This window comes from Salvelinus sp. IW2-2015, unplaced genomic scaffold, assembly GCF_002910315.2.
Source record: "Salvelinus sp. IW2-2015 unplaced genomic scaffold, ASM291031v2 Un_scaffold2053, whole genome shotgun sequence".
Lineage (NCBI taxonomy): Eukaryota > Metazoa > Chordata > Actinopteri > Salmoniformes > Salmonidae > Salvelinus > Salvelinus sp. IW2-2015.
Genome location: NW_019943397.1, coordinates 71,540 through 82,392, shown reverse-complemented (window position 1 = coordinate 82,392; position 10,853 = coordinate 71,540). Strand labels below are relative to the sequence as shown.

The 10,853-nt window shown below is 46.4% G+C and overlaps 1 protein-coding gene across 2 annotated transcripts in view; it reads right to left on the bottom strand.

Moving 5' to 3' along the window:
* The window catches only part of LOC112072826 (rho guanine nucleotide exchange factor TIAM2-like), an 82,616-nt gene that overhangs the window by 35,536 nt on the left and 36,227 nt on the right, over window positions 1-10,853 (bottom strand). Inside the window, exons 1-4 of one of the 2 annotated variants that reach the window (XM_024140223.2) lie at window positions 6,471-6,653; window positions 4,541-5,842; window positions 2,650-3,139; window positions 2,155-2,330 (exon numbers count right to left, since the gene is read on the bottom strand). In XM_024140223.2, coding sequence (XP_023995991.1) covers window positions 2,155-2,330; window positions 2,650-3,139; window positions 4,541-5,836 — 1,962 coding nt within the window. In that variant the 5' untranslated portion in view covers window positions 5,837-5,842; window positions 6,471-6,653. Of the gene's footprint in view, window positions 1-2,154; window positions 2,331-2,649; window positions 3,140-4,540; window positions 5,843-6,470; window positions 6,654-10,853 lie in introns of those variants that run through there. The other variant, XM_024140224.2, reaches the window with a different exon arrangement.

Below are 10,853 nucleotides of genomic sequence, written 5' to 3'. Positions count from 1 at the left end.
CTGACACAGTGGCAGGCTAAGGAAGCGAGGGGGAACATGGACCAGGTGACCACAGTGCCAGGCTAAGGGAAGGGTAGGGGAAGATGGGACCAGGTGACACAGTTGCCTAGGCTAAGGGAACAGGGAGGGGAAAAAAAAAAAAAAAAAAAAAAAAAAAAAAAAAAAAAAAAAGAAAAAAAAAAAAAAAAAAAAAAAAAAAAAAAAAGAGCCAGGTGACACAGTGCCAGGCTAAGGGAAGGGCAGGGGAACATGGAGCCAGGTGACACAGTGCCAGGCTAAGGGAAGGGCAGGGGAACATGGTTGTCATTGCTCTGCTTTCTCTCTCTATTCCCAGATGGGGATCCTTAAGTGCCAAACAAAAGCCCCTTGACACATTCATCACTTTCGCTATAAGGCTTCACTGCCTCAGGCCAAGGTTTCCCCGTTGCCATGGTGATGTTGGGTAGATACAGCCCTGCGGTGTGATTTGTGTGTCTGGTAAACACTTGGTAACTGAATCAAATGAATGTTACTCTCTGGGAAAAAGAAGGTGCTTTCAACGCTCGTAAAACTGAGTGTAATGCACATTCAAGAGAAAAGACCTTCCCTCTCGAATGTGGAAAAATGAGGCAAACAACCCTATTTCCAAACAGACACACTGGATGCATCCAAAATGGCACCCTATTCCTAACATAGTGCACTACTTTTGACCAGGGCCCACGGGGCACTATATAGGGAATTAGTGTGGCATTTAGGACGCTATCTGTAAATAGCACACCCAACTACCACATTATTACTTACCCTCTTGCTCTTTTGCACACCAGTATCTCTACTTGCACATCATCATCTGCACATCTATCACTCCAGTATTAATGCTAAATTGTAATTATTTTTGCCTCTATGGTCTATTTATTGCCTACCTCCCTACTCTTCTACATTTGCTCACACTGTACATAGATCTTTCTATTTTTCTTTTGTGTTATTGACTTTACGTTTGTTTATGTGTAACTCTGTGTTGTTGTATGTGTCGAATTGCTATGCTTTATCTTGGCCAGGTCGCAGTTGTAAATGAGAACTTGTTCTCAACTGGCCTACCTGGTTAAATAAAGGCGAAATAAAAATTTCAAACCTTTAAAAATCATACACGACTAGTCTACTCAGATCAGCCAGTAGGGAGGTTTTTCCCAACACTGCCATTTCACCCTCTTATAGAACATACACTGTAACAATGGAGCTGTAAAGCTGACACTACACCCAGACAGGACATAACCAACACCAACGTAGTCATTACCAAGCAAAAACAACAGCACAGAAAATCCTAAAAAGCAGATGTCCAGCCACAAGTCCATACTTGTGCTTGTCCCATAGCAGGAGCTGTTACAAACCCTCTCAACAGACTGCAGTCTGAGTAGAAAGCACAACCCTGTCACCTGTGAGACAGGAGCAGGAAATACAGCAGAAAACCATTAAACCCCCAAAATGTTTCCCCTCAGCCATTCACACTGTGCTCTAAGAAAAAGAGAACATCCTACAAATAAACAAGAGACAAGCTCAGAGTGTTATAATGTCCAATTTGTAAAGACTGCATCAACATGATGACGTACTGCAGATTCAAACATGACAGGTGCCTCCATTGATGGCACAACAGTCTGTGTGGAACTAACCTCATCCCCAGGCTATTGTGCAGAGTTCACAGTGCATACGATAGTGCAGGGGTACTCCACTACTATTTGAGAAGGTCCGGTCACACATTTCCTAGGTGGCAAAGGTCCAGATGGATAATGTAATTTAATGGCGTGGTAACAAACCCCCCACCTCACAATCCATGCGACCCCAAACTGTTCACACCTGTCTTGTTGGCGGAGAGAAAATGTGGCAATTTTAAAGCTAATTTCCAGCAATTCTACACATTTTGCCATGGGCAGAGATTCTTTTTTCTGTTTTAAAGCTAATTTACTGCAATTCTATGCATTCTTCCCTGTCTTATGTGTGTTTAAATGATACCAGGGGTCGAAGCCTGACCCAGCAAAAAATAAATAATATTATATTATATAATAATAATATATTTTTAAATCACCCTGTTCTGGGTCCAGATCTGGTCTGCAGTCTGCCAGTTGGGTATGGAGGCTATAGCGCATATAGCTACTGTACATCCGAGCTTCGGGTAGAACGTACCTGCAACAGATAGACATCTCCGTAGCCGTTGCTCAGGCAGAAGACGTTCTCCTTCTTGGGGTGTTCAGGGATCGCCTGGACTATGCTGTCCTCAGCAAGCAGGGCGTAGCGCGGGGACAGCTCCTGCTCGGGACAGCTGCTTTTCCCATAGGTCTCATAGAACAGAAGGGTACACCCTGTATGCACCAGAGAGGAGAGGAGGCTTCAGCTAACACACAGCTTTAAGTGGGAATACCTACAGAACATATATCTAACAACGTGCATGCAACCTATATTTAACCAGGTTGTCCAATGGTGGTCAGAAGACTTCTTTCCCAAGGGGGACCTAGTCAGCATCCCAAATGGCACCCTATTCCTTTTATAGTGCACTAGGGCTCTGGTCAAAAGAAGTGCACTATATAGGGAATAGGGTGCCATTTGGGATGTACCCCTATTGTCTGTATGTTTTACAGATTATTTCCAGCATGTGTAGGTGGAAGGCGGAGGGAGCCCTACCTTTGAGTGTGACCCAGTACTGCCTCCACTTCCTGCGGGCCACGAGCTCCAGCTTCCTGTCCTTATGCAGGGTGAGGAGGGGTTTGATGGAGAGCCAGCCGGCCCTGCGTACCACCCCCTGCTCCTTCTCAAACAGCAGGTCCAGCTGCTCCAGAGAGCCCAGGGAGCCACTGCCACTACTCTCCCCCTGTTCCCCCCCTCCTATTCCCCCTGCTCCTCCCATGTCCTCCCCCTCTCCATCCTCCGAGGGCTCGGTCCGCTCCGTCCCGCTGTAGCCTCCTGTCTCCAGCTCCTGCATGAAATTCTCATAGATGTTCTGCCGCAAGGCGTCACTGTGGATCTGTTGGCTCCTGGAGGCCCCAGAGCGGACTGATAGGGTCTGGGTGTGGAGGGAGTTCCATACTGGACCAGTTACCTGGGAGCTGGAGTCACCTAACCCAGGATCCACTCCAATGATAAAGCCTTCACTGGCCTCACTACCATAAGGCTCCTAGGGAGAGAGAGAACGAGAGTAAGAGAGCGAGAGAGAGAGAGTAAGAGAGAGAGATCAGGATGGTTTTGAGGAGGAAAACAAGTCTGAATAGCTAACTAACTAGACCTTTGTGTGTAAAGTTAAACGATAATCTTACAATATCACAAGATCAGGGACACAGAAGAGGCACATTTRCATCAATTTCTCGACTACCATTTCCTGAACAGTAGGCAATTGTTGTCTATTTCTATTAGAAAACAATATGAAATGTATCGTGAGATACTCTAACATGATATTGTAAAATATTTTTGCAACAATCAGTCCCCTATAATAACAGCCTGGAATTTCCCTGGTACGGYTAACAGAACACATGGATATTATCCAAACATTCTTGTGACTTGCCCTGCCTAAACATGTTAAAGGTTTCTTGTGACCAACAAATTAACAAGATAGATTGCGACCCAAAAGGAATCAGGCCCACAGATGAAAGGGTAAATTAGTTATAGTGTAGGTATCTTTGGGTGTGAATGAGTACTCTCGAGTCTTGACCCACTGACATAAAGCTCTTACATGCTGTATCGATTAATTCATTCCCATTCCCACTGGAACAAGACAAAGCCCTTCCTAACATCACTGGTTCAYTAGAACGGCGACCGTAAGCTCTCATTAATAGCGAACAATAAACACTTTCTCCTTTCAGAGAAAGGTAGAGGGCTCCTCTTACATAGCCAGTATTACCTGATTACATCCTCTTGTCCACTGTCGACAAATAAAGGCTGTTCACGGCAGTATTTTAGCTCAAGTAATGCTGGAAATGCTTGGTCATGTGTGACTCTGGCCTAATTTAACGTTCTCCGGCGACAAAAGAAGAAGGGAAGATTTCCTTTCTGACCTATGAAATCTTTCCCCTCAAATTCAACACAAAGCCTTAAGGAGACGTACATAACATCTGTCATAATGATATAAGGTTCTGAAACGTTTGTTAGAATACTTTCTTTTGTGGGGMTTTTCCTTTCATAGTAGTGTTTAAGAGAGTTTCTCTCACTWGCTTGATTTTGTTTAAAGAACAATCTACACAAGTATCTCCAAGGCTCCAGTCTGTCAACTGTGAGCCTGATAGTATTTAACAGTCATAGGATGATGTTTGACAGAGAGACATTCCTGTGACACTGCAGTGTTCCGCTTCATCTGATTGAATCTAAGAGCCAACGGCCATCAGCCAATCACGTTGACCAAAACAACCTGAACAATGAGATGACCATCCCACATAGTCAGCCAGCAGTCTCATGTCATAGATAACTGGCAACAGGTCATCTGATAAAGAGTCTACAGTACATGTCCAGTCTTACCCCCTTTCCCCCTTCACTATGTACCCTCCCCTCCTCCTTCCATCTCCCCTTTCTTCCCCTCCTTCCTAACCTGTAGTCTTCTCTTCTTCCTGCTTAGACTTCCTGTCCAGTCGCTGAGGCGCCGGATGCGGCTCTTCAGGTTGTCCTTCCTGCTGTTGCTGACGGCGATGGGGGTAGGCTCGGCGGCGACCCTCCTGCAGGGCAGCGTGGGACTGTGAGCGGAGGAGTAGCACTGGTCGCCCGACTCTGAGCTCTCCTCCTGGTCGACCACGTCCAGGGTCAGCACCGAGGCCAGCGACGCCCGGCGCTGGGGGATGTCCTGGAAGTGAGGGGTGGGGTATGTAGCCGCCATGCTGAGGTCAGATAGGGACACGGGAGGAGAGATGAGGCTAAACTGACTCTGCTCCGGGTAGAGGATCATAGAATCTCCGATGCCACTGTCCTCAGTGCGGCCCAAAGAGCAAGAGTTATACCCGTTGCTGTTAAACCTTCGGCTTGTATATTGACCATTACTATCCATGGTCTGGAAGAGGAGGTTGGGGTTGAACCCCGGGGACATGTCCTCAGTACGGGCGGATGAGAAGGTGTTGAAGCCACAGCCCGTCTCCTCAGTGCGCGTGGAGGAGTAGGTGGTGTAGCCACTACTGTTGTCCCTCGTTGCGGTCTGACTACATGTGAACACATTATCGTTGAGCTCTGTGGTGTTCCCCCAAGGAGAGTCGTACCAGGAGCCCTCGGAGCTGAGCGAGCTACCCTTACTGGTCCTAGTCAGAGAGGGCTCTGGGGCTGCTACTGCATTGTGGCTGTGGCCTGACAGACCCTGGGGCTCCAGAGACATCCTCCTGGCATTGGTGAACTCCACACGCATGCTGCCGTCCTTACTGAGGAGCACCTTGGGGCTGCTGCGGCTCTCTATTGGCTCACACAGAGAAGTCATCTCAGAGGTGCGCTGCCCGTTAGCACCGAGACCGTTCACATTCTCCCCGCTACTCTCCAGGAAACCATAGCCGTTATGACCACTGCTTTTCCTGGTCACTTGGGAGSTGTCCCCTCTGCCACAACACTGCGGAGAGCTGGACTTCAGCTRGGCTCCTGGGGGCCCTCTCAGTCCCCTGCCCTCCTTGGTGATGTGGTGCTCGTAGTGTTGCGACAAGCCATAAGGCTGGTTGTGAGTGATCTTCTGCTGGGGCAGGCTGACCCTCCCTCCCTTGCTTCTGGTTTTGTACCCCTGGCCGCCCCCCTCGCTGCCCCTCCACCAGCTATGGGGGGACAGGACTTCCTCCTTAATGGAGTGGAACTTTAGAGAGCAGGGTTTGGGTTTCCCAGGGACGTTGAAGTTGCTGTACTGGCTGTCAGTGTTTCCCATTCTGATCTGTAGTAGGGCAGAAGACAAAACATCAGCATGAGAGATAATCAAGAGAGAATGCCAATAATCACACTTCCATCCACAGTAAAGTCATATCGTATAAAATAAAAAGTCAGGACAGCTGTGATGGAAACAGGAATTTGTTCGTTCGACTTGGCTGGGTCATTTTGTGTCGCTAAAATGAATTATGCGGGAAATGGTGGTGGAAATGCCTTTTTGCGCAAATATTGATATAATAACCATCATATTAAAGTCAAGCGATGATATGGTGTGTGGTCCTCCCACTACGACTCGGGYAACCATGCAGTTTATTAGGCTACAGATGAAATAAGTTGTGATGAACTTCACAGGGTGGTGAAAGTGCACGGTGATGAGCTTGATTCTCCTTTCCAATAAATATTGAGGGTCTTATTCTGGTGACCTGATGATCGATGCTTGACTGCCGTCTGACAAATAGTTAAATGGTTAAAAAAGGTTAAATTAAATCAAATTAAATCACATAAAGGTAAATACAATTAAATGAAATCACATACATTTTAATAAAACTAAATTAAATCACAAAGTTAAATTAAAACAAAAGCACATAAAAACAACAAACTACAGTATACACACACCAGCTGTAAAGTTATCTTACCACTTGGTGTCTATCCTCAGGACAAACTCAGACACTACTCTGCATAGTCCGTCTCAGCAGCGCTAGCTGGGCTCTGTCCTGTTGTGTGAGCTCTTCAGAACTCAGCACCTCTCTCACATACACACTCACACACACAGCTGCTCACTCGCTTGCTCTCTCTATCTCTCTCTCTGTCTCCAGCTCATCTGTAGGGAAACAGAGGAGGGAGGGACTTCAGTCAGTTCCACACACACAGTCTGCCTTGTATGTGAGCCCACTGTGGTTAGGAGGACCCCCTTTGCAACCCCCACTCTAAATCTAAACACCCCTTGTTCCTTGGCTTGGCCACCCCCCACTCCACTCAGCTTCCTTCCATGACGTACTGCTACTGAGCTGCTGAAGAGACTTTTTAAAAGCGGACTTCATTCTGTCGCCTGTTTATTTTGGTTCTCAGGAATTCCAAGCAATTTTCTTTCCTTTTTAAAAACAGAAACCCTCGACTCTAAGACCGTTCAGTTTAAGTTATCAGACAAGGCTATTTCAAGCATCACCATGACCAACGTCTCTGAGTTCTTCATAAAGTCCGATTTAAACTTTTTTTTTAATAACACAATTTAGAAATCTCCCAACAGCTCAAGATCAAGCCAATAAGGATGAAAGASAACATATCTATAAGGTAAAACAATTACAGACATTTTGAAATACAATGACATCAACCCCAGTGTTTCCTGAAACAGATAAACCCTCAGAGACTCAGAGAGTTCTCATTTCCTGAGAGAGACAGAGAGGGGTCAGAGGTCGGAGTGGCCTAAGGTTCACCATGTTCCATCAGTAAACTATAGCAGCACTATGCCTGTCCTGTCCTGGCCTCATTCATACTGWGGAGGAGAGGAGAGAAGGTGGACAGAGCCCTTGGTTACACAAAGCAGGGTGAGAATACATCACACCGCTGACCCTAAACACATCCACAACCTTTGAACCCTTCAATTACACCCAACAGGAAGCACCGATCAGGAAACATCGAACACCTAGTCTGATGGCAGAGAAAATAGTAACTGGTTGACTCCAGTCATTAGGCCACATTCTAGAATGTTGAGGAGGACAGAAGAACAGCAAAGTCATTATCACATCTGTCATTCAGAGCAGCAGCGGGACAGATTGTATTCGGCACTCGTTGTCTGTGTTAAAAGGCTGATGGGCGGCGCTTTCAGCCAGTCAATGGCCTGCCACTCGGCTGGGACCCTAGAATATGGGCCTGTGCGGTGAGCAGAACTGTGGAACCGGCGCTTTGTGACAGAGTTGTCGGCTTGCGCTGCAGACAAGGAGGCCATGAATGGTTAAAGGTGCAAGCAGGTGGCGGTCAACACTTTTGTTGTGCCTCTCCTATAGGCCACCTGCTCCCTTGCAGGGGAAGCCCCATCACCCCCATGTCACCCTTGACCCTGGCATTCTTCAAGCACAATGAGCCCCTGGTGCAGAACTCCACAGCGGCCATATTGATAAGCTGCAGACCATACTATTTACCAAGAGAGTTTTCATCCAAATTTTTCATAGCTGTCTATTTACAACCACAAACCGATGCTGATACTAAGACCACACRCAATGAGCTGTATAGGACCATAAACACACATGGAAATGCACATCCAGAGGTGGAGCACCAAGTGGCCGGTGATTTTAWTGCAGGGGAACTGAAATCTGTCTTTTCACATTTTTTACCAGCATGTTAAATGTGCAACTAGAGGCAAAACCTCTGGATCACCTTTACTCCACACACAGAGACACATACAAAACTCTAGATCTCCTTTACTCCACACACAGAGACACATACAAAACCTCTAGATCACCTTTACTCCACACACAGAAACACATACAAAACTCTAGATCTCCTTTACTCCACACACAGAGACACATATAAAACTCTCACTCCACACAGAAGAGAACATACAAAACCTCTAGATCTCCTTTACTCCAACACACAGAAACACATACCAAAACTCTAGATCACCTTTACTCCACACACAGAGACACATATCAAAAAACTCTACTCGCACAACCCAGAAACGCATACAAAACCTCTGGATCACCTTTACTCCACACACAGAGACTCATACAAAACCTCTAGATCACCTTTACCTCCACACACAGAGACACATATAAAACTCTACTCCACACACAGAAAACACATACAAAACCTCTGGATCACCTTTACTCCACACACAGAGACACATAAAAACTCTAGATCAAGCGCTTTACTCCACACACAGAGACTCATCATAAAACTCTTACTCCACACACAGAGACTCATACACAACTCTAGATCACCTTACTCCACACACAGAGACACAATAAAAACTCACTCCACAACACAAGACACATAACAAAACTCTAGATCACCCTTTACTCCACACACAGAGACTCATACAAAAACTCTAGATACCTTTACTCCAACACACAGAGACTATACAAAACTCTAGATCACCTTTAGCTCCACACACACAGACCATACAAAACACTCAGATCACCCTTTACTCCACAGCACCAGAGACACATCATACAAACTCTAGAATCACCTTTAACTCCACACACAGAGACACATACAAAACTCCAGATCACCCTTTACTCCACACACAGAGACACATACAAAACTCCAGATCACTTTACTCCAACACATCAGAGACACATACAAAACTCTAGATCACCTTACTCCAACACACAGAGACCCACATACAAAACTCTAGATCCTCCTTTACTCCACACACAGAGACACATACAAAAACTCTACCTTACCACACACAGAACACCATACAAAACCTCTGGATCACCTTTTTACTCCACACACAGAACCATACAAACTCTAGATCAGCCTTTACTCCACACACAGAGCCACATACAAACTCTAGATCACCTTACTCCACACACAGAGACACATACAAAACTCTAGAATCACCTTTACTCCACACACAGAGACCATACAAAAACTCTAGATCACCTTTACTCCACACACAGAGACTCATACAAAACCAGTCATAAACTAGATCACCTTTAGCCACACACACAGAGACACATACAAAACTCTAGATCACCTTTACTCCACTCACAGAGACTCATACAAAACTCTAGATCACCCTCCATGTGGCAAATCTGACCATAACTCTATCCTCCTGATTCCTGCTTACAAGCAAAAACTCATACAGGAAGTACCAGTGACGGGCTCAGTACGGAAGTGGTTCGATGAAGCGGATGCTAAGCTATAGGACTATTATATGTTCCAGGATTCATCCAAAAACATTGATGAGTACCACATCAGTCACCGGCTTAATTAATAAGTGCATCGACGATGTCGTCCTCACACTGACCATACGTACATATCCCAACCAGAAGCCATGGATTACAGGCAACATCCGCACTGAGATAAAGGCTAGAGCTACCGCTTTCAAGGAGAGGGACACTAATACGCTTATAAGAAATCCCGCTACGACCTCCGACGAGCCATCAATTAGTCAAAATGTCAACACAGGACTAAGACTGAATCGTACTACACCGGCTCCGACACTCGTCGGATGTGGCAGSGCTTGCAAACTATTAAGGACTACAGAGGGAAGCACAGCTGCGAGCTGCCCAGTGACACAAGCRTACCAGACGGGCTAAATGACTTCTATGCTCGCTTCGAGGAAAGCAACAATGAAGCATGCATGAGAGCACCAGCTGTTCCAGACGACTGTGTGATTAAGCTCTCCGTAGCCGATGTGAGTAAGACCTTTAAWCAGGTCAACATTCACAAGGCTGCAGGGCCAGACGGATTACCAGGACGTGTACTCCGAGCATGCGCTGACCAGTGTCTTCACTGACATTTTCAACCTGTCCCTGACCGAGTCTGTAATACCAACATGTTTCAATCTTCTCTCTTCCTCAGGACACTCTGCTGTGATCTCTCTCTCTCATTCTCTCTCCTTCTCCTTCCTCAGGACACTCTGCTGTGATCTCCCTCTCTCATTCTCTCTCCTTCTCTCTTCCTCAGGACACTCTGCTGTGATCTCCCTCTCTCATTCTCTCTTCCTCAGGACACTCTGCTGTGATCTCCCTCTCTCATTCTCTCTCCTTCCCTCTCCTTCTCAGGACACTCTGCTGTGATCTCCCGCTCTCATTCTCTATCCTTCTCTCTTCCTCAGAAAACTCTGCTGTGTCTCTCTCTCATTCTCTCTCTCTCAGGACACTCTGCTGAGGTCTCCCTCTCTCCTTCTCTCTCTCTCAGGACACTCTGCTGAGGTCTCCCTCTCTCCTTCTCAGGAACACTGCTGAGGTCTCCCTCTCACCTTCTCTCTTCCTCAGGACACTGCTGTGGTCTCCCTCTCTCATTCTCTTTCCTCAGGACTCTCTGCTGTGTGTCTCCCTCTCTCCTTCCAA